This window comes from Lontra canadensis, unplaced genomic scaffold (genome assembly GCF_010015895.1).
Source record: "Lontra canadensis isolate GAN:19392208 unplaced genomic scaffold, GSC_riverotter_1.0 scaffold9, whole genome shotgun sequence".
In the NCBI taxonomy this organism is placed as follows: Eukaryota; Metazoa; Chordata; class Mammalia; order Carnivora; family Mustelidae; genus Lontra; species Lontra canadensis.
In genome coordinates this window covers 38762166-38787058 of record NW_022631003.1, presented here as the reverse complement: position 1 = coordinate 38787058, position 24893 = coordinate 38762166, and the positions used below count along the sequence as shown (strand labels likewise).

Here is a 24893-nt window from a genome sequence, read left to right as displayed (position 1 = left end):
TTTTCTTTTTTTCTTTCTTTCTTTCACTTTGTGATTTTTCCAGCATATCTACCCAAATAAGTGTAGAAAACACTATATTTGTTTACTAGTTATGTGTATCTATTTATTCATTAGTATACCCAATTATAATTGGTTTTTAAATTTTGTCTTAGCAGTGTGTTATCCCTAGGAAGAGTATTGATTGTAGGATATTTGGAAAGTAAAAACAGGATAAAATAGGCAATACAACTATTTGTAACCCCAACCTGCATCTCCCAGAGAGCTAGAGCTATACTCTAGTGCATTTATGACAATATGTCTGCTTGAGGGGACAGTGATGCTGAAGAATACAGTAGTCCAAATTGGCCAACAGACAGATGTAAATGGTTTTCAGAATTGTTTTATTTAATCTGCCCATTGATTTAGTAAAATTCTAAAAAAACAATTGAAAAGAAACTGAAAGTGTATGATGTAAAGAATTGCCTATTACGGAAGGTTTGGAAAAATGGTTTTTTAAAAGTTAATGGTTTTTTGAAAAGTGAAATTTTTCAGTTCTGATAGAAAATTGTAATGACAGAGAGAGAGAGGGAGAGACAGAATAAATATGTCTTCCTGTCACGACTGGCCCAAATTCCTATAAGTCCTGATGAATCCATAGTAATTATTGTTACTGTAGTATGCCTGAGATATGTATTTAAGATTAGTTTATCAACTATGAATTTAAAAATTCTCCTGCCTTTTTGATTTGATGTGTACCTCTTCATTTAAGAGACATGGTCTCTGTCGTCATGCTATGTATGGATCACAGATAAGGTCATAAATGTTGGCATCTATTTTATTATGATTATCACACTGATAATAGTATCGGTACCTCATAAATCACATTTTTTTGGTCACAGTTGAAAACTGATTGGCAGAACAGCTGCACAAAAATGTCTTTGAGCAAGAGGTGTGGGTAGTCACATCATTCTGTAACATGAGCTGGAGAATAGGAGAAATGAGATAGAATCTTTTTCACTCTTGTTTTTCCACTTAGACTGCAACAGCAACAAGGTAGTTAGGAGTCTAGATTTGATTGACCTAGCAAATTATTTTTCTTCTTGATAAATCAAATGGTGATAATTGTGGAATGTATAATGTTATTTGAGGAAAGTAAGTTTTTAAAAATTTCTTTAAAATACTGTTAATTCTAGTTTTTCCCATTGGTTAAGGACTCCCTTAACAATGTCGAGGTCTGATTTTGAGAGTTTGTAGTCACTTTTGTTTAGTAGAATCACCTTATTTTGTTGATCATACGTACTTTTCACCTTAAAACTTTAATCTCGGGACGCCTGGGTGGCTCAGAGGGTTAAGCCTCTGCCTTCGGCTCAGGTCATGATCCCAGGGTCCAGGGATGGAGACCTGCTTTGGGCTCTCTGCTCAGCAGGGAGCCTGCTTCCTCCTCGCTCTCTCTGCCTGCCTCTCTGCCTACTTGTGATCTCTGTCAAGTGAATAAATAAAATCTTTAAAAAAAAAACTTTAATCTCAAACTTACTTCAAAACTCTTTACTTCCTCTTTCCTCAGAGCTCTTGTTTTAGCTACTTGCAGGAGAGCAGGCGCTGAAGAGGGAAGGGTTGATGAGCTGGGAGGGGAAGGGATGGGTCTCTTACCTTCTGAAGAATCCAGACCTAAAGGTAGCACAAGCCGCACATTCTGCTTGTTCCTCAGTTCTCAGAAGGCATTTCTTAGAGCTGTCACCTGACATTGTCTTTTATTGGCAGCCACAGGCTGGACTTGTGGGCAGGTTCTGTAGCTCAGCAGCCTCTGACTGGGAAGCTGGACGGGGCTGTCTACTCCTCCTTCAGGCACCTCAGACATTGGAGTTCCTCTTTTGGGCTTTGGGGAGTGGAAGGAACCTCCTCTTGCTGCCTGAGAAGTAGGATCCTAGCCTGTCACTTTTATGAGTCACTTTGTGGAGAAGGGTCTGTCTCTAATGAGAGTGACTCTTGAGCACCTCTGAGCCAAGCATAAAGGGATATACTTAGCATCTTTGGTTTCCAGTTGGGGCCTTCGTTGGAATTTCAGAAGTACAGGAAAGAGTCTAGTCAACCTCTGTTACCTCTAATTACAAACGTGATCCTTAGGATCCACTTCAGTACTCTGGTAATAATATTTCAGTACCAGCTTCGAGTTTACAAAATTGGTGTGAGTAAATTTAGGCAGTGGGAGGCACCTTCTTAGGGGTGAACTGCTTAGCTTCCTGCTTTCCATATAATCTCTTCTCCTTAGTGAAAGTATGGCACTGTACACATAAGCACACACACACGCATTTTAACTATTTAGGATGTAGTGTTTACATCTGACCCCTCTGGGTGAGGCCCAGAGGGGTCTGGATACTTTTAGAAAAGTTAGAAGGAAAATTCCATGAAAGGAAAACTCATGATAATTTCAGATGCATTATGATCCAGTGTATTAACCTAAAGCCCTCAGCAGCATGCTGTAAATTGCGTATTTTTGAGACATTAGCATTAAAAAAGCTTTGTTAAAGGCAATGAAAAGGAATTGTATTTGCAGATACTTAAATGCTGTGTGATGAAAACATATACTCCTTTTCTTTTCCCTTCTTTTAACAGAACTGAACACAGCATGTTATTTCTCCCAGGTCCACAGTATACCCTTTAGAGAAAACAGTTTCTGATTCTTGGGAAGAAGCCAGCACGGTTATTTCACCTTTGATATGGCTGTAGTTGGTGATTTCAATCTTACTCTTAAAAAATTGTCTTGAATAAAAAATATTTTTTGTGCTAACATCTGTAGGTTTTCAGTAGATGTTGGCCAATTAGCTGATTAAAACTTCTAGGTTACAGCTGTTCAGGGTGATCAGAGTGCCCTGGTGGGGAGGAGAGTAATCCGTCATTCTTCCCAGGCAGGTATTTTTGCGTCACACAGTTATGAAGCCAGTCTGTGGTGATCATACTTTGCTGAGGAGTCCGTGAACCTCTGCCCAGGACTGGCACATTCTGTGAACTCTTTCTCAGCCTTGTATTGATTGAGATGCCTTGTTTCTCTGTAAAAACACTCTTGTTATGTGAGAGCGAAGACTTTAATTAACCTTTAAAAAAAAGGCAGTTAAATTTTGGTAGGAGGCTGTGCACAAAGGAGTGTGAGAGGAATATGTTTTGGGAGAAACTCTGGAGCCAATACAAATATTTTCCTACTTAAAACTTCAGTGACTTGAGGTTGTCTTGACTGTTGGCGATCTTACTTTTTCTACAAATTCTTTAAAATGAGGAGCTAAAGTGATAGTGATGTTTTCCTAGGCTCTTTCTAGGAAGTCATTTATTTCCAGTACCAACTGGTCAAAAACAGGACAGAAAATAGTCCCATATGAATGCATTTCTATTTCTGTAAAATAAGTGGATTCCCTAAGTCCACTGAGTGGGGAAAAGTAATGTCTCATTACTTTAGCTGAATTTCAGTTAATGGTAGTATTTAAAATACTAAATAAAAAAAACAAAAAAGACAGCTTGTTAACCAGCACCTGCTTATTTTTTAATGGTATCCAGTGGAGAGGAATTGCAGTTGGGGAATTTTGAGCAGTGTTAGAATTCTGTTGATTCACACACAAAAGAAGTCTTTTTGTTTTGCTTTATTTTGTTTTTACTTTTTAAACTTTTTAAACAATGGTACAAAAGAGAGGTTTCGTAAACATTTTTTTATTTTTTATTTGACAGAGAGAGAGATCACAGGTAGGCAGAGAGGTGGGGCGGTGGGCGGGGGAGCAGGCTCCCTGCTGAGCAGAGAGCCCGATGTGGGGCTCTATCCCAGGACCCTGGGATCATGACCTGAGCCGAAGGCAGAGGCTTTAACCCACTGAGCCACCCAGGCACCCCAAAGGGTAGATTTTTTTTTTAAGATTTATTTATTTATTTGACAGAGAGAGAGAGAGAGAGAGAGAGAGATCATAAATAGGCAGAGAGGCAGGCAGAGAGAGAGGGGGAAGCAGGCTCCCTGCTGAGCAGAGAGCCCGATGTGGGGCTCTATCCCAGGACCCTGAGATCATGACCTGAGCTGAAGACAGGCTTAATCCACTGAGCCACCCAGGTGCCCCAAAAGAGAAGTTTTAAACTTTCTTATCAAGCAGCAGAATTGTTGATTGAAAATAATCAGGACCTCTACTTACGTTGTGGAAATTAAAAGACCCAGGGCTTTTGAATTCTACCACTGGCATATCTGTGACAGATTAAAAAAAACTTCTAAATTTGCTAGTTTTTCATGATTGCTTTGATTGATATGATTTATATATATATATATATATATTTTTAGTTTTTTTTTTTTTTTGGTAAAATACCAATATTTTTCTGTAGCTCTCTTTTGTGGAAATAATTTGAGTTTTCTGTTTTAATCTTTTAGGTATGATGTTGATTCCAAGAGCCCCAACCTGTCCAAACATGTAAGTTTATACTTTATGTCTTTATGATGATTCCATAATAGAAATTCCAATATCATTATTTATGATTAATATTTATGTTGTTACATTAATATTAAAGGTATGTGTCCCTAACTTTTCACATAATAATTGTCATAGAAAATAAATATCATTTTTCAAGGACCCTAGAATAACATTTGGAGGAACATATTAAAGCAAAGATACCTTTCATAGGTAAAATGAATTAATCTTGTTTATTATTTACTTATCTATTTTTTAAAGCAATGTCACCCGTTCCCTGGAACTGGAGTTGGATCCAACTTGGAGTTGGATCAGGTTAAGCAAGAGGAAATAGTGAGCCTGTGTCATTTGGACAGGCTTCCCTTCTGAAACAACGACAAGTTCTTGGGTGTAGGCAGAGTGATTTGCTCATTCTGCTGTCCTTGTGGTCCATTCGTTCAATGATATTTTCTAAGTGCCTCCTCATGCTGGCATCATGTCAGTTTCTGAGGGTATAGTACGAACAAGATAGACATATAGAGTCTATCCTCAAGGTCTCCTACAGTCTCCTTTTTTTCCTTTTGGGTCCTGATTATCCCTCCCTCTGTCTGCTGCTCTCATCTCAAGAGCTCTACTCCCCAGGCTACAACTGTTCCCTGGGGGACATTCCCAGGTCCAGGAGCAGCAAAGGGATCAGAAGTAGGCAGAGGTCTGGAGGGAGGGATGAGGGCGAGATTCTCTGGTCAAGCATTGATGATCTGATCATCCTGTTTATAGAACTGTGGGAATGGAGTTAGGCCATACTAGGAGGAAGGGCTGTACGGGATCTGAAAACAGCATTCTGAAGAGAGTTTAACCAGGTTCCAAGTGGAATCTGAGTACATGGATGTGGAACTGGCAGCCATGTCAGGGTTAAGAGGTGAGAGGGTTAGGGTTAGGTTCATAGTTGTGCCCAGAGGGTCAGGGGGATAATTTTTATGTCTCCATTGTTGTAGCCTATGGATTAGAATAGATGGATATATATATATATATATATATATATATATATATATATATATGATTTCCAGTATAATTTGGAGAGGGATAATGTCATGATTCACAGAAGAGAAGACACATGAGAGATTATCATGGGCAAAGAGGATGATTTAGGAAACTGGAAAGCTGGTACATATAGTGGTAAAAATCACAATTTACTGTTCTTGTCCTTTGTTGTAAGGAAGCTATGATATTTATTTTGTTATGAAGCATAAAGCAGAATCACTGAAGAAGCATTCAGAGAAAAGTCTTTACTTTTTAAAAAAGATTTTATTTATTTATTTTTTATTTGAGAGCGCGTGCGAGAGAGAGAGAGAGAGAGAGAGAGAGCGAGCGAGGCGCAGGCAAGCGCACACATTGTGGGGGAGGGGCAGCAGGAGAGGGAGAAGCAGCCTCCCCACTGAGCAGGAAGTCTGGTTGATGTGGGGCTCTGTCCCAGGACCTGGAGATCATGACCTGAGCCAAAAGCAGATACTTAACTCGCCGAGCCACTCAGGCACCCCTAAAGAATACTCTTTCCAACTGACTTTTCTAGAAATTGAAAACAAATACTGTAGTAAGCTCATTACTCCCCCATGAGTACAGTTCACTGCAGTTGCCATGCCGCTTCCCTGCCCCTAGTAAGATTTATAGCATTGTGGCTGGACATTTAAAACTTATTTGCATAGCAAATTGGAATTTGTATTGGAAGTTTTCCAAATTTCACTGGAAGTATCAGAAAAAGAATTCCATTTTCTAGTCAAAGTTTCATTGCAAGGAAAGAAAATGCATTCATTTACCTCACATAGAGGTGGTTAATATTAAAGAAATTTAAGAGCGACTCATAAATGTGATGTGCTTGCCCTTACAGGAAATGCAGCTGGAAACAGGTGTGTGGATGGGGACTGAGACAGCTGTTTTCTCGATTTCTCTCCCTCTGAGGCCACATATTTTTTCCATTATAGCTCTTCTCTGAGCTTCTGTTTCTCTCTGAAGACCAAATCTCTCTGATTATTCATCTTCGTGTACATAAGAAAAATGAACTCCCTAAACCCTGAGCGGACATAGACTTTCAAGGGCCCACTCTCCCTGAATGCAATTTTTATGTTTCTCAGTTCAGACTACTTTTTTAGAGGGCGTGATAGCTGGGCAGTTAAGGACATTCCCATGGGGTTGGATATTTTGAGGGTAAGTGGGAAGGTGGTAACATGCCATCCTTATCAGTGTCACTGCTTTGAGTCCAGGGCAGAGAGTAGTATGTAGGATAGGAGAGTACCTCAAACAGGATTATATTTTCCTTAAATAATCTGCAATTATTATTATATAAGAGATATATACTATATATCTATCTATCTTAAAATGTTTCTTTTGCGGAATAGCTTTTTATATTTTTCCACACGAAACACTTCATATCTTCCTCTTGATATCTTGACTGTGCTTCACCCTTGTGCTCTCTCCTCTACCACCTTCTTATCACCATAGTGCTTTTCAAAACAGCCTAGGTTTTTACCATCTTCTTTTACTGTGTTCTGGTTTTCATTTCTGCTTGAACTATGCTGACATAGGTTAGAGGAAAGTTTTGTGGCTTCACTTTCTACTTTACTTTGAATTCCCCATTATTTTGGGACAAAATTGATTGCCCTGTTCTGGAAATCCTCATCTCCTCTGACTTCCACAGAAATGCCTCCCTTGCGGAGATGCCTGGATGGCTCAGTTGGTTGAGCATCCAACTCTTGATTTGGCTCAGGTAATTATCTAAGGGTTGTGAGATGGAGCCCTGCGTTGGGCTCTCCCTGCTCAGTGGAGAGTCTGCTTCTCTCTCTCTTTTTCCCTCTCTCTCTACTCCTCCTCCTGTGCAAGCTCTCTCTCTCAAATAAATCTTTAAAAAAAAAAAAAGTAAATGTCTCTCTTGCTTCTTTTCCTACCTTAGTGTTTACTCATCATCTATCTTTTTTTTTTAGTTTCTCTTTCTCTTCCTGTTCTCTAATACTAGTGTTTCTCCTGGTTTGGTTTTTAGCTTTCATCTCTTACTGCATCAGCTCTCGTTGGGAGATCTCAACCATTTCCATGCCTACCCCGGTAACTCCCAACTGTCCCTCTGCATACCTCAGCAAATACAGCTTTCCAGCTGCTTGTTAGATATTGCCTGGTAGATATTCTGCAGAAGCCTAAAATTCAGATACAACAAAAATGTATGACCTTTTCCAGGTTTGCTCCTCTGCTTGTATTATCTATTGCCAGAATTATCAACAGTGTACTACTTAGGAAACTTGATTGTGTGTTCATTGCTTTCTGTCTCACGTACAACATCCTGTGTGTGACCAAATCCTATTCGTTCTGATGAAGTATGATTTCTCTTTTGTCTTCTTCCTTTCTTACTGTTACTTAATCCAGACTCATCACCTTTCTCTTAATCTATTGCATGGCTTCCTATAGTTCTCGTGTTTTGTATTACCTCACATTTTAATGTACTATTTACATTACTCCCTATGTTATATGTCTTAAATATATTTAGTAAGCAATACAAATTTGTTAATAATTGTGTGAGCTTATAAATAGATGAAGCATGTTAGAAGAGGGAGGAAATGTGTTTTTGAATTGTTACAAGAATTCTTAGAGATTACTGTCTTGAATTTCTGTTAAAAATTAACGACAGAAGCCCTTCCTAATTTAAAAGCATCCAAGGACAGATTTTAGGTGGAAGAGCATATAACTCATTCAACCCAAAAAGAGTTCAGGAGGCATTTAGATCAGAGGAGCCAATAAACAAACTAGGTCTACTCCCTGAGGATACAATTGTTTCAAAGTGTGGTTATCTACCTGCCAGTTTTGCAAAGTGAAATAAAAACTGGAACCTTTTAGGAGAGACTGCAAAGTGCCTGGGCTTGCATGTGGAGAACAGGCACACCTTTCACAAAGGGCATTTGGTAGCAAGAGAGACTCCTTGAGTCAACAATAAGAAAATCTTTTTTTTTTTTTTTCTATTCTTATATCTGATAAGTTTGGCAGAAACCCCTTCCAGGATGACTTTATTTGATTTCAGTACATAAGGGTCTTAGATCTAATTCTTAAATTTTTGGAACTAGTGGGGAAAATGGAGATATAATGTAGAATTTTACCTTAGATTTCTAACTTTGCAAATGAATACAAAGTGAGTGGATAAAGGATCAGTATCCTTTTAACTAGTTTTTACTAGTGGAGAAAAAGTTCTTAGTGGAGAAACATTATGCTCCAGGCTGACTTATGGAAACCAGGGATAATTTCCTTTGCAGGATTTATCCACTTTATGATCCTCTAAGAAAATTACTGAAATATCATCACCCCTGAAGTGTTAGATCCTGTGAACAGAATCTGGCATTTTGAATTCCAGCTTTGTTCTCTGAGTGCTGTTGAACCCACTCATCTTAATGCCATTAGCAGAACTACATAGCATACTTTCATTTGCATAATTTAATTGCATCAGCCAAATCATTAATGAAAAGATTAATAACAGGGCCATAATTGGTGAATCTAGGATTCTGCTTGGTGTTCTAGGCCAGATGACATCAAAACTGTACTTGGTGTACTAAATTTTCATACCCACCAGGCAGTCCAAAATGTATTTATTCATTTGGTTGATTTCAGAAGGTACCCACTAAAATTTTTGTTTTAGACATGTTAATGGATCACTGGATTATTTTGACTACAAAATATCAGCCTTCAGTGAAGATGTGTATCTTCTTTAGTACATTTCCGAAGGATCATCTGTAGAAGCTTCTACATGTAGATGAGTTGCATTTGAATATTTCATTTGAAAGATAATTGTTTGAACCAAGAAGTGCATTTTCTCATAGGAAGAGATTTATAAATGGGGCATGATTTTTTTTTTTTTCATTAGAAGAAAAGCCAATTTAACCTATGTATAACTGAACCAAATTCTAATGTATTGTCATAAAATCAGGCGAGTAATGAATGTGTTTCATGTGCTGTTCAAGTGCTGAGGAATGTTGCAGTATATAAGACAAACAAGGTCCCTGTCCTAAAACAGCTTACACTTTGGAACTGGGGAAGTGGAGTGGGCAGATTTATTTAATAGAAACAAATGCAAAATGATTAAGATACCTTTATACACTGTAAGCTCTTAATACTGAGAGAGAGTGGCCAATGAAGAACAATAGCTAGAAACTTTGGTTTCCCTCATCCAGGCAGTGAGAATTTGGACCAGTTCTCATCCTGGGCATACTTAAGAAAGAGAAGGAGGGAACTATTGAAAATCTTGAGGAAGAGCATTCTAGGCAAAAGGAACAGCAGTGCAAGAACCTTAAGTCAGGAAAGAACTTGGAATGTTGATGAGCCTGAACGATAGCTACCATCTGTAGAGTACTGTGAATCATGAGAGTGGAATGAAATTGTTAGAAAAAGTACACAGAATTTAGATGAGGCAGAGATTTGTAGGCCAAGTCTTGAAAAATAAATTTTTTTAAATGGATTTTGCTGGAGAATGATGTAATCTGATTTATATATTTAAATAAGATGGCAGCTAAAGTGGAGGATGGGGTTAGGAGGTAAGACTGGAATTAAGGAGACTTTAGAGGAGGTCGTTGAGAGGACATGAACATTGGTTGACCCATGGGCTCGACCTGATTCCTTCCTCCCCTGACCTGCGCACTGTCCTGTTCCAAGCATGTAGCCTTGAGAGAGTAATGTGTTGTTGAGACCATGTGGACTGAATATATGATTGAACCCTATTAAGACCTCTATAAAAAAGTCTTAAGATTCTGTCAGGCAGGAGATTGTGGAGATCTACTCACCTTAGAGATCACCTTGGAGATAGTGAAGATGCAATAGCTTTAAAGCCACCCAAGATAAGCCTCATATTCCCTTGGTTATTAAACTTGCCACCTACTATTCTGAAGTGGCCTGCCTTTTTCTTCAGTCTTTCCTTGATCTCCATGTATCGGGGTCAGTTTTAGATTTCACCTGGGGAATCCCCCTGATTGTAAACCAAAAAGGACTTGTTGTAAGACTGCTATAATTTGACTAGATGAACAGTATTTGGTGGGTGTAACCCTTCAAGGGCTAAGAGGTGGTCAGATTTTGGTGATATGATTGCTGATGAATTGGATGTCCAGCGAGAATTTAAGAGAAGTTAGAATGACTCTTAGGTTATTGGCGAGAGCCACAGGAAAATGGTATTTAGTTTATTGCAAGCATCACATTGGGGAGGAAGAGATTGAGGTTGTGGGGTGACGATAAGAACTCAGCTGTCAGGGCTGGATTGTTTTTTGAGACCCCAGTAAGCATCCAGCTGGAAATACTGACTAGGCTGTGTCTGGAAAATAGGTAGCTTTAGGAACCATTGGCCTAAAGAGTTAAAACTCAGTAAATTTACCTATTATATTATATTAATATGTATTAATATGTACAATATTAATATACATAATTATATTAAATTATATATTATATCTACCTACCTATCTGTCTGTATATAAAAAAACATATAAATGGAGAAGAGAATAGAACAGAAACTAGAAACTTAGGTGAACTAAAGCATTTAGAAACTTAGGGGAAGAACATTAGCCAGAATTACCATTTTTAGAAGCTAGTTAGGACATGTCACTTTCCAATTCAAACCCTCTAAAAGGTTATCTACCCTCTATACTCATGATGGAATTGACAGTCCTTCAGGGGCCCTTGATTCCCTCCTCCCTTTTTGCATTCTCTTCCTTGCTCATTCTGCACCAGCCCCCCTGGCCATCTTGCTTTTCCTTGAACACCCCAAGCATATTCTTGTCTGAGATTTTGTTTTTGCCTTTTCTCCAACCTTGAATGCTTTCGTGCCAAACTCAGTGTGGTTCTTTTTCTCACATTATTTAGATTTCTACTAAATTGTCACCTACTGAGAAGCCTTTTCAATAATAACTTTCTTTTTTTATGTAAGCATACTTTCCAGTCCTCAGTAGATGATGAGAACTAGCCTTATAAGCATATTCAAGCTGAAGTATTTATGACTGATGTTTTATAAATGGATTATGTTTCTATTTGCATTTTCAGTAGGTCTTGTGAATCTTAGACTTAAAGACAGAGATAAGGATAATGCCTGAGTTAGGTTTGATGACAATATCTTTAGCACTCATTAACTTATATTAGGTGTGATTGTTGGCATTGCTAAACTGGCCCTTATTCGGGCAGGATCCAGTATTTAATAATGATGTTGACTGATAGTATTATATTACATTTAATACTATTAGCTAATATCTAATTCTAATAATAATGCTATAATATACTTCATATTATTTAATAGCAATATATAGTAAGTTTTCTCATTATTTGACCTGTCAATTGTCTCACCATGATTACTGGCAGTGAGAATATTTAACTTACTTTCTGTAAACATATTACATTTCTCACTTCTTTGTCGATGAGAATTAATATTCTGTGTAAACTGATGTGCTCCCAAAAGGTAAATATTTTCCAAAAGCTAAATATTTTCCATAGATTTGTTTTTTCTTTGAATAGTATAGCTTTATTTTTTAATCTCTATATAATATGGTTTGCAGAGACTAAATAATATATGTTGTGGATAATTTTTAAAAATTCGCTAATTTAGACCAATGACTGTCCACTCATCATTGAAAACTTTTATTTTCATTAGTGACTTACAGCTGCTTTCACTTGGACTCTTAGCAAACAAAGACTATTTTGAAAAAAAGTCTTTGTGCGGGGTTGGGGGAGAAATAATACATTGAACTTTCGAGTATAATTTTGAAATTATATTTGTGACTTAACCACTGATGTATAAGTTTAGGAATTTTATTAATCTCTTGGAGGTAGATTAGTATTTTTGATTTGTAGGTGGATCCATCCATTAAAAAAAAATCCCTGCTCAAAAAAGTTGTATTATTATGTTAAAATTTGACACATTGTTTCTACTAAAATATTGAGTCCAGTTGTTTCATATTGAGTTTGCCTTATTTCCAAAATAGCATAGAGATGTGTTAACAGCCATAAAGAAAGTGGAAGTCATTATTGGAGCACAAAAGCACCATGTTGGATTATTATAAATGGTTGCCATATTAGAATATAGTGCATGACATAACTAAGTCACACCCCAGTCTTTATAGTGGATGCGATTAGTATGAATTAATTAAATATGAAGGAAGTCAGCAATATTAACAGGGAGTACCAGCAATAAACTAGGTAATGCTGACTATAAAATTTCACAGGTAATACATGTTTCCTCATCAGTTTTTTTTACAATGGTGACAATATTGTAAAAGCAAAAAATTGCTCTTACTGGTTTAGTTAGCGTGAATGTGCCTAAATCAGTTAAATGATCACAAAATGGGTACAAGCAATAAAAGGAGGTAAATAATGAGTCTGTCTTATCAAGGAATAGAATGATTAGCTACTGAACAGTTGACTGCACTCAATTACTGTTCTTTGTCATAACTTAGCTGTCAGTAAGTCTGTTTAATGTCTTTTAATCTAAATTATCTATTAATTAGAGATATCATATTTTCAGATCCTTCTTGATCACTTCATAAAACATTTATAGATTACCTTTGTAGACTTCTGAGGGGAAATGCTCCACACTCTTGAATGCTTAGGAAATTGTTTATGATGAAGCTAATGATCAACTACAGTTGATTTGCTTTATGAGAATATAGAAATGAAAAATTTCGCTTACCTTTAATGCCTCCTGGTCATTATACCATTGTTTTAAAAATGTTCTTTTATATATGTATGTTTGTGTGCATACTACTTAACATGTTAAGATGAGTTGGTATATAAGATGCTTTCATATTTTATAGTGACGCTTAGAATGAGCATTTGAATTGGCCATGAGTGTAAAGGGGATATGAAATAATTTATGCAAGTAATTATAGTATCTGCAAATCTAGTGACAAGGGATAAATTTTGAGTATATAGTAATATCCTTTTAACCCCAGGGAAACAGGGAGGAGAAGAAAAGCATATCTTTATTAAATGCTTACCATGTTCCAAGCATCTGTTCTAAGTGCTTCGCGTACATTATCTGCATATACTATCTTTTTAAATGCTTTGCATAGATTGTCTCATTTGGTCCTCTCAACAACTTAATAGGTAGGCATTATTTCTTATGTCAATTTTATAGATCAAGATACTGAGACATAGAGTCGTTAGTAAGACTTATATTAATCAGTGGTCATTTGTAAGACTTACATTAGGAAGTGATTCAGCCAGAATATAAACATAAGCAGTATAGACAGTCATAGTTCTCACTCTTAAGGAATATGTTATACCATTTTGCTAAATAAATAAGTAAATGTATGCATGTATACTTGTATGTAAAAGGTCTTTTAAAAAGGATATATCAGAGTTAATACTGGTACCTAGCAAGCAAACAGATAAGCCAACAAACAAAACCAGTTCCTTTATTGCAAAGCAAACTACCTTATTAATATTTGTGAAATTATTAAAGTACGTAGCATTAATGTAACTTTTATGAATGTAAATAAGTAGCTAGCCACAATATAATACAAAATGTAGATAGAGGAATTGAGCAGTAAAAAATGGTCTGAAGAAATAATGAAGTAGTAAGTTTGAAGGAGTTAGAGTATTATGCTCAAGTGTGCAGTTAAAGATGACTTTCTCCTGAATATTAAAAAGAAAAATAAGAGAAGTACAGCTGACCCTTGAACAACATGGGGGTTAGAAGTGCCAACCCCCACACAGTTGAAAATCTGTGTATAACTTTTAACTTCCCCCAAAACTTAATGGCTTAATAACCTTCTGTTGATGGGAAGCCCTACTGATAACATCATCAATTAATAGTAATTTTGTAGATTATATTCATTATGTATTGTGTTCTCACAATAAAGTAGGCTAGAGAAAAGAATATGTTATTAAGCAAATCATAAGAAAGAGAAAATAAATTTATAGTACTATACTGTGTTTATTGGAAAAATCCAAAGCATAGTTTAAACCCGTGTTGTTCAAGAATCAACTGTATTTTTGTATAATAATCAGCTAGAATCTGATGGTAGAGCAATGCTTCCTTGGGTTTTGAGCTGCATTTATTAGTAATAAAATTAGATTTAGGTAGTTAATGGGAATAATCCATAAACTCCCTTTGATGGGCTGGTTACTTTTTTGAACTACCTATGCAAGGCAAAACTCATATTATTGTGATAAGGCCTGTGTGCTATGCTTTCTGCTCTTTTCTTGTCCCCTTTACTTTGTATTGCTAGATCCTTCAGCTCTAACAACAGCATACTGCCTTCGAGGTCATATTTGGATACTTTTAAAGAGTGGTTGAAATTACACTATATACTAACAACATGGTTTATGTACATTTAAGTACATTTCAAAACTAAGTTCTATCTGTGTATTATTTAGATTATAAAATAATTATTAACTGATTTGGCAAATATTTATTAATCTCTTGGTCATTTTGGGGAAAGCCCAATTATGAATGCGATTGAATAAATTGAAACATTTCTCCACTGCCAGACACTATAAACTAGATTTGGTCTGTGTGTGTGTGTGTGTGAAAGCTGTGGAAACACCCCTGGATTTATTACTGGAAATTCTTTTATGACATAATTATAATGACTCATCAACTGGAACACACCACCACAGTAAGAAACAATAAAGTAGTTTGTGTTCAATGTAACTTTTATTTCTGTCTTTACAGACTAAAATATCTAAAAATATGCATTAAAGGACATGTATTCTATTACTGATTGGGTAAAATGCGTAGAAAATGTGAGGCATTGAGATGACTAAAAAAGAGATCAGTAGAAATTTCCATTGAAAGGCGTAGTTGCCAATCTCTGTATGCCAGTTTTTCCACCGTGAGTGGTAAATGTGTTGCTCGCTAGGTAACACATAAACACAGACAGAATAAAACAACTACGTAAATGCCATAAATATTTAGGGGCAAAGTATGCAATAACTCTAGAGATAATATATAGAGATGCATACCATATCTTTTGGGTACACATTTTATTGATTTTATTATTTTAATTTCCCTTTTGTTCAGCAGTGATGATATTTGTTTGTTCTCTGTTTGCTAGTATTTCTATCCTTATGTGGATATGCTCAATATCTAGTATTGTTTTTTTGAGGAATGACAACACAGAACAGCTTATAGCATGCACAGCTACCTATCAGTATCTATATAGAAGAATTCTAGAATCCCCTGTGTATTTTTCACTGCTGATTCAGAAGAACAATGATCTATTCCAGATCTTTAGTATTCAGCACTGACTTTCTGCCATGAGACTTAGAGAAAATTTAGGTTTTTAAACCCATGAACATATCTGTAAAGTCCGTTTTGAAATTGGGAAATTGTGAAGGATTTTAAGTATTAAGGAATTTAAATATATCAAGGCTTTGCCTAAAGTACTTTTTACCTACTTGGAAGCAAAATTGAAAATGATTTTGCACTTTCATGACAATGTTGTAACTGAACTAATGTGAGTTCGCTCTTCGGTGAATCACAGATGCACCAAGTGGAGTTGTCCCAGAAAGGAAATTTTATTTGCAGCAAATGAGGAGATCATAGGGAGTGACTTCTAAAGCCATAACTCTCCAAGCAAGAGCAAGGGTGGATGGGTTCCTTTTATTTAGGGTTCTGGTGAATATTTAGAAAGGGGAACCTTGTCATCATATATAGAGGAGGGCTTAGGGTTGCATATGCACCTTAAGGAAACATGCCTATACATACATTGTATGTTATGTTAGTGAGGCTTGGGCTCCTCCTTGGGGGTATTTCAGCGCTATAATGATGGAGAGGTTACTGTCCTTCACTACATGGTTCCATTTGCACATGTGTAAGTCCCTGGTTAAGCTCAAGCTGGTCTGCGTGGTCTGGGCCTCCAGAGCTCTTCACCAGGGCAGTCATTAAAGCTTGAGGAGTAGTTTTGATTCCCATCAGAGGATGCTATGCCTGTTGGGTCTTTTTGGCTTGCACTAAATAAGAGATAAGCTAGAAAGAATTTAAGGAAAAATGTGGGACAAAGCTCAATGAGTACAAGCAGGTGAGCGGTAAAGGTCAGGTCCTGGGTTTAGCTGGTGACGTCATTCTGTAAGCCATCAAGTTTCAGATCTAGAGTAATTTTCTGTCTGTCTCTTCCTATCTCCACTGTACTCCCTGTACACTCCCTGCTGATGTAGGGAAGACGTTAGTGTTTGAAGCTGGCGGGCCAAGAAGGAATTCTTGAGATGTCTTCGGTACAGAAAGGTGGTTTTATTGAAGCACAGGGACAGGACCTTGGGCAGAAAGAGCTGCACTGGGGTCATGAACAGTGGCCCATTACGTATTTTCAAAATGGGAGGGGATCAGAGATAGCATAAGTCTTTAAGGAATTTTGGAAGCAAGGTTTCCAGGACCTTGAGGAGGCTGGCCATTGTTGGGAAAAGGTCATTTATTGCTGTCTATTAAAACCTGAGTCATGAGACCCTTTGGATGTATATCAGTGGGTTATATGCTTGGCAAATGACTGCCAACATGTGTCTTGGAGGTAGATAAAGGAAGTTTCCTAAGAAATTTGTACATATTAAAGTAGACTTATAGGATCCTGGGGTCTGGCTGAGGTTGCCCTTTGCCCTTAGCAGAGTATTAACATCGAGGCAGCTGAGTCCCTGGAGGAATCTCACTCTGCCTGTTTTAAGGACTTGTCAATGAGGCTGTTAGTAGTAAAGAACTTTAATAATTTTTCTTCTGCCTTTGTTTCCCGCATCACCTCCATGTGCAAGTATAGTTTACACCAAATCCTGTCACTTTTCTCTGCAAGGTTTTCTACAACTGTAGTTTGGGCCTTAACACTTGGCTTCTTTAATAAACAATTAGAGTCTTCTGATCCATCCAGCTTCCAGATTTTTCCTCATCCATTTTGCACACTAGTACCTGAGTAATCTTCTGCATGAAGCAAGGGAGCGAGGTTCTTATCTCACGGAATCAAAGAATGAATCTCGCGGGCAAAGGAGAGTGAGCAAAACTGATAATTTTATTAAGCAAGGATACAGGAAAAAGCTCTCAGGAGTGAGAAGGGTCCCCACCGGGTTGCCAGTAAGGGCTTTACATCTCTGGCCTTTTATTAGGACTTTAGGAAACTTGCTGGTGGTTAAGTCCATGGCCTAGAAACAGACATGATACTTGTATATCATGTGAGTTTTTGTTTTTGCAACCTCCATGATCTATAGATACATATTGCTAGGCCTGGTTAATCTTTATAGTGAACTTTTCCTTTGAGGCCTGATTCATTTTTGTGGTTATTTTTTATTTTCTGTGGTTACAGTGTAATTATTAGAAAAACGTTTTAGCCCTAGCAGCTAAGATAGGACGGTCTTAATGTTCCTGATCTCTGTCTTTGTTCTGTTTAGATGTCTGCATGCCTCAGATATCTTCAGAGCTAGTTGGAGCCCCCATTCTTTCCCTCCCTAAAGTCCTGTCCTTTACCTGTTCATGAATGTACCATTGCAGTGGTATCCCTGCATTGCTGTAAGGCTTCCAGCTGCTTCTCATTATCCTAAGGCAACTCTTCTGTGTGTGTGTTTTTGCCCAGCCGGCTGGACCTTTCTGGCTCTTCATCTTCAGTTCTGCCCTTTACTTGAGGCCCACTCTTTTCTCATTACATTCTTGCCTGATCTGTACTCTAGGACTTTGTCAGGGAGGAAAAATAATTCTCCTTCTACCCTTCTAGGTTCTTAGCTGACAATCCTCTGTAATGAAAAAGATTTCTGTAATGAAAAACAAATGAAAATTTAATAACATGGTATACCTCCTGTAAAATTCCAGAAAAAAACGGAGTAACTCTCCAAACCTTACACCATCTCTAGTCAAAGACAAAAGATGCTGGTGAGTGGGGAATCCGTTATAGGAGGTTTTCAGGCAAAGCATATTGAAGAGGGCATGGTTTATGCAGATTGAAATCTCTGCCTTCTCCACTATGAAGAAATCCTAGAGATTTAGTACCCCCCTACTTCCTAAACAGTGAGGGAGACACCCTTACAAATGGAATTTTTTTTTGTTTTTAATAAGTGTAAATATCGGGGCGCCTGGGTGGCTCAGTGGGTTAAAGCCTCTGCTTTCAGCTCAGGTCATGATCCCAGGGTTCTGGGATCGAGCCCCGCATCTGGCTCTCTGCTCAGCAGGGAGTCTGCTTTCCTTCCTCTCCTAGCCTGCCTCTCTCTCTGCCTACTTGTGATCTCTGTTAAATAAATTAAAAAAAAAATTTTTTAATAAATGTAAATATCTCCTACAAAAGGGGAACTTCTAACCTGGTTTTCTGAGTTTCTCCTGTGTCTGCTGCTTCTCTTAAAATAATCCTTCTGCCAAAGAGGCATATTATGGGGTAGCCAATTCTGTTCTCCTTTACCTGGAATTGTAGTTGAACTTAAGGGGCTTACCGCCTGGGGTGCATTAATTTGAACACAATCCAAGGAAGTGTTGAAAGCGAAGAACTTTTTATTACTTTTTACAAGTGAGGATCTGGAGGCAGCTGTCAAAGCACTGTCTCCCCCTGGGGTGAGTACTAGAAGCTTTTATTTGGTGTATGGTGGGGAGGGGCTTGCATATGTGCTACATACACATTAAGGAGTTACACATATTCTATTATATAGGCACTTTGGTTCAGTTGCACATGCCTAGCATGTCAATGTGCTAATACATGCATCTGTGTTCAAAAACTAGCAGAAAAACCCCACCTATAGGAGGAGATCTGAGTTTTATAATGAGCTAAAGGTAGCTACAGGACAACTTTGGAGGGCTTCTGCAGGTCCTCAGCGCCAAAAGGGCTCAAGCCTGCCCAAACTGGCTCACTTCAGGTGAAAGAAACACCTACCAAGGAGCTAAAAGATGAAACCTCTAGGTGATGTGATGTCTGAAGGGGGTGTCTCTTGATTGGAGGGGGGGCCCACATGGGGGCTGACTATCTGAGTCGGGAGGTAGAAGAATTAACCTGAAGCAGAACAAAGAGATAAAAATTTATTGACTACATTGTTAGGGAGCAGTGGCCAGACAGAAGAGAGGTCGTCTGCAATGAGGCAGTGGGGCTGTTTTTAAAGGGGGGAATGAGGAGGTATAGCGACATACAGAATTCTGCCTTTTTTGGCAACTGTGACTGGTTGTAAGCCCACTGGTCATTTACAGCCTGTGGTTGTTTGGAGGTGGGTCTGACACCAGATGGGCCTGTCTGTTCAGCCTGGTGGTATCTGAGGGCCTTTTCCACATTCCATTGCTCCAGTCTGTTTGCCTAAAAGTGGCCTCTACAAGCTGGGTGTCTTTTTGGTGGAAACGGCTGGTTTTTGCAAAACAAAACACATTCCTCCCCGCTTTTGTCCTTTTCCCCACTTCCATCTCCTCATAGCTTTAAGTCCTCAGATCTGAGTAACTTCTCTTTCGCACCCTAGTAAACTGAAGGCCCAACTCTCTTCTGTCCATGATCGGTTCTTACGTAGCTCTCAAGGCTTGCCAGCTTTGGGAAATATTACCCTGACTATCCTAGTCTCCAGTGTGGACTTTGTTTCCTTCATGAGACTTAGAGCACTCTCCCCTTTTATTTATTTTAAATGGGATACACAGTTTTTACTTCTGTGGCTTGTTAGACATTTAAAAATTTTATTTATTAAAAACTTCAAACATTTTATTTGCCTTCATTTCTGTCCATCCTTCTTAGGGCTTCTCCTGGACTGGTTCACTGTTCAATTTAGGGAGATCTTTCACCTTCTCCTTTAGGGGATTCAAATCATATACAGACTAAACTATAGGGTGTGTCTCTCTCTGGAATACTAACATATTTTCTTGACTCCTGTATCCAGATGATGTTGGAACTCTTCTTTTATTGGCCTGTGAGATTGCATTGTATTTATATTTAAATTCTTAGGGAGCATATTAATCTAGAATTGGAACATCTGGGTTAGTCTTGACTCTGCTACTTACTGACTGCTTAAAACATGAAAAGATCAACCTCCTATATGATTAGGAGTTTCTTTATATGTGAAGCAGAAATTAACAACCAACCTTTCATTTTGCAAGGCTATTCTGAATCCTGAAAATAAGTAAAAGATTGTACTTGAAAATAAGATTCATCTAGCTGTATATTCATGAACTTTATAATCTAATATATTTAACCTATTTTTAGGTGCTTAATATATGCTAATATTAACTAATGCAGTAACTCATTCATCCTCAAAACAACTCTGTGAGGGGGACTAGTACATGTTAGAAACAGGAGAGTTTAATTAATTGCCCAGTCCCAGGTAATCAGTAGCAATCATGGAATAGACCCCTGGTGGTGTGGCTTGGGACTCCCCCCTCCAACTCCCTCCTCATACCCACATCTCACAACTTCTCTTATGTAGCTAGTTCTGGTATTGGCTAACCACAGCTGCTCTGTGCTTTCAGTCTGCCTCCTCAGCCCCAAGTTTACTAGGTTCAGAAGCATCTAAAATCAAGCCAGTTGTGAATTCAAATCCTGCAACGTTTCTCCAAGTTTGTTGTAATTTCAAAAAGAAAAGCAGTGTCTTGCTTACTTGCAATAACAGACCTGCCATGATAAAAAGGACAAAGGGCTTTGCATACTTGCAGGAAAATCACATGCTTAAATGAATGCATATGGAGCTTATTTTACTCACTATTGGAGGTTAGAGAATTTGGTATTTCAGCAATGAAACCAATGCAAATATGATGTACAAAATATGTAGTAGTGTAAAGACAGTCTGAGAACTTATGAGCTTTAATCCTCTTATCTATTTTAGGACTTTCTGGGACAAGTGTTTTGTACATTGGGGGAGATTGTTGGTTCTCAGGGAAGTCGCCTGGAAAAGCCAATAGTGTAAGTATTTTTTAATCCAGACAAAGAAATGTTAACTCTTCGGTTTTCATTTTGGTAGTTTGGAATTGATGAATATGTGGTTGGAGACCAACAAAAGTGGGTTTAAAAATCTTATTGAGTTTTTTTTCTTCTAACAAATAGTGTTGACATGTTTATATTTTAGCCTTCATATGCCATGCTACAAAATGTTCACAAGATGAAATGAGGAGATTCAAAAAAGCAAATGTATAGTTTTCCTTTCGGGTGTAGTATTAATTCTTAGGTTTTAAGAATTAAATGTTTTGAAAAAGAGACTTTCCTCCTTTGGGCCAGGGACTATATGGAGTGCCATTCTTTATAGCATATGCTCAATAAATGCATTTTTAGTGATTGAGATTTTAATGATTTTTACTACAAAGTTGGCATGTAAAAAAAGAAAGTAAGTGTATAAGTGTTAAGAGAAGGCTCTATCACAGAATTATGTATTCTCCCTTCACTTTCAATCACTGGGATCATGTTTCATTTTCAGATCAATTGTGTGGGGTGATCCTATTTTCTCCGGTTCCAAATAAGACAGAAAATGAATTCCAGATATTTTTTCCTAAATCTTCCCACTCACTGTCCTCCTTCCTCCTCCCCTCACCCCATCTCATTTATTTGAATTCAATTAACTGTTCATAAAAATCAAATGATCTAGGAAGAATACTGAGAAAACTGCAGAGCTAACCACAATATCAAAAGGCTTTGGGAATTTTGAAGTGTATATCTTCAACATTTCTTTTAAGAATCTCAGACTCATAAAATAAATGTGTCAAAACTCTCCAAGTCTATTCACCTCTGACATTCAAATACTTGAATTGTCCAAGGCATCGCTCTCACATTATCAGTATAAAATTGAACTTTATGCTTAGAGTGTTCTTCTTAGGCTAATAAGAAGTCTGTGAATTCTCACTTCTTTTATTTAACTTGATTTAACTTGATTTATTAACCAGTTTGAAGACTTTTGCATATCAGTGCCTTTTAACATTTCTTTCATGTATAATTTGTTCTCATATCATTGCAGAATTTGTAAGCTTATGTTTCAGATATGTTTATGTTCACTTGAAACATGTCTTGAAAGTCTTGAAACATGTTAAAAAGTTGGCATTATTTTGGTTGGAGTATGTGGTAAGTCGAATATAGTGTGAGATGTGGTGGTTGTTCAGCTGATTCAACAATTCTCACTTAGGCAAGACCAACAAAAGCACACTCAGGGTGAGGGGTGACGATGGAAACATTTGGAGTATTTGCTGGCAGTTGATTTCTGATCATCTCACATAACCAGGAAAGATGAGATGCCCTTTAGGTTCTTCCTCACTCCTGCTGAGGATGGGGTGGCATAATTGAGGCAAAGCCTTGGAAACCTGTTTAGGCTACATGAAGCTATTCTAACTACCCACTTTGCTTCATCTATAGGGTCTTTTGTAATTGAAGCAAGTTTATTGAAAGTGTTGCTGTTATATCTGTCTGACTGACAAAGGTAGAATTCATTCAGTCTTTTAAATTATATGTAACTAATGTTTTCCTCAAGCTTTGACCTACTGGGCAATCCTCTCCGGCAAAGAAATATTAAGAAGAGGGTTAAAAGGTAGGCTTACTGTTTGAGCAGTGAGAGGGTTTTTTGTTGTTGTTGTTGTTTTAATTTTAAAGTAAATTTAATTAGGCAGTGTGTTAGTACTAAATGGGAAATGACATGTAGAGCTTGAATGTAGCAAAGAGATTGGCTACAAAAGAAAGAAGAAAGAAACAAAGAATAAAACTATAAGAACTGCAGTGTGGTAGCATATTACATGAGGGAAACCCAATTAGATACTTGAGATGAAGAGAAAAAAGGAAAGAGATGAGAGAGAGAAATCAAATAGGCAAGAGAAATAAAAAATAGTGGAGTAAAATTAAATATAATAAGCTTGCTAGTAGAATGATATTTTTGACTTGTTTATTTAAGCATCCAAAATATACTCACGTGCTCTCACGTGAGCATCCATCCCAGGTGAACAATGGGGAAAAAAATACATATTTTGTTGTAACCCACCCACCATCTTGTTTGAGAAAGCACTATCTTTTATTAAAAACACTAACTATGAGAGAGTCAAGTGTCTAGAGAAGGGAGAACATGTAGATGAAAGAACAGAGTCCATTGGGCTAAGAATGCTGTCTTGGGCTCTTGGAAGTTCAAGTGCTCAGAGAGAGGATACATCTTCTGTGCAAATGGCCTTTTACTCCCCTACCTAAACCTCAAATGAAAAGCAAATGAAACTCATTTATCATTTTTGTTTAGAAGCGTAGTTTGGTGGAGGAAGGGAGTGAAATGTTTGCATTGAGGTTTTATCTGCCCATGATGTCGGAGTTGCCTTTCAAACCAGCTGGTTCGCTAGATAGCTACTTTCAGATTCCACCCTCATCCCTGTTCACTGACACTTTTTCCATGTACTTGATGTTTCAAACCAATCTAATGAACAGATGGTGGGGAGAGTTGGGGAGGTTGGAAGGGATACTTCAGTGGAGGAAAGAATGGTTTTGGAAGAAAGGACAGAGCCAGGGAGAATATCAGAAATGATACAAGGTCAGGGAAGTGTTTTCTCACAGGAAACTTGATGACAAAAATAACTTCTAAAGGAAGATACCGTGTTTTGTCACATAATATGTAAATATAGCGGATTATTTTTGTTTTGTTTTTAATATAGTGGAATATATTAAAGGATGGCAGAAACAATGAACTTCACGTTGGGAAATAATATGCGTTTAACAGCTAGCTCTTAAAACTATTCCTCAGTCCCCTCTGCCTCCTCCTGCCCTACCCCGTCACCCACTCCCACCTGGTAAACCTACCCTGGTCAGGGCTTAGCTATCTCGTTAAAGATAACATTATAAGCTGGTCACTAAATATCGCACTGTTTTCCACGGTTGGTTCCTCATGGTTGGAGACAGAATTTGTACACTCTCCTATTGCAGCCATTACTTTAGCCAATCTTCTTAAGGATCTGGAGGATTTTTCCTATCTGGATGGGTATAGGCTTTGGAATTGGAGCACAGGACACCTCCTGAGGCAGATAATCCATCTGCAATTAACAAAATTGACTCATCCTGAATTTTAAAAGTCTCCCTGTGTCCCAAGTGTTATTTATCTTAAATAGCATTATCCAAGTGATTTAGGGCTTATTTACCAATTTGTTTTAGATTAGAGATTTATTTTCCAGTAGTTTTCCATTTAAATTTTAAGTTATTCAAAAGATTCCATTGTTTTCTTCCCTTAAAAAAGACCGAATTTAAATTATGTCCTGTTAAGGTAGTAAGGATAATTTTTTCTAGCTTTTTTTTTTTTTTTTAAGATTTTATTTATTTATTTGACAGAGATCACAAGTAGGCAGAAAGGCAGGCAGAGAGAGAGAGAGGAAGGGAAGCAGGCTCCCTGCTGAGCAGAGAGCCCGATGTGGGGCTCCATCCCAGGGCCCTGGGATCATGACCCAAGCTGAAGGCAGAGGCTTTAACCCACTGAGCCACCCAGGTGCCCCTTTTTCTAGCTTTTTAATTGTAGTTGTGTCATAATATCTCCTCAGAGGTAGGCTTTTAAAAATGATGCTAACGGTGAAATTTGGAAATTTAAAGCAGATATACTAGAGCTTTAAATTATTTATTACTAACCAAGCCTTTGAAGGCTAAGTAATATGTA

General features: G+C 37.6%; 1 protein-coding gene across 1 annotated transcript in view; it reads left to right on the top strand.

The window, feature by feature from the left end:
* The window catches only part of CPNE8 (copine 8), a 200883-nt gene that overhangs the window by 57406 nt on the left and 118584 nt on the right, over positions 1-24893 (top strand). The window contains exons 5-6 of the mRNA XM_032855344.1: positions 4373-4412; positions 21129-21205. Coding sequence (XP_032711235.1) covers positions 4373-4412; positions 21129-21205 — 117 coding nt within the window. The remainder of the gene's footprint in view (positions 1-4372; positions 4413-21128; positions 21206-24893) is intronic.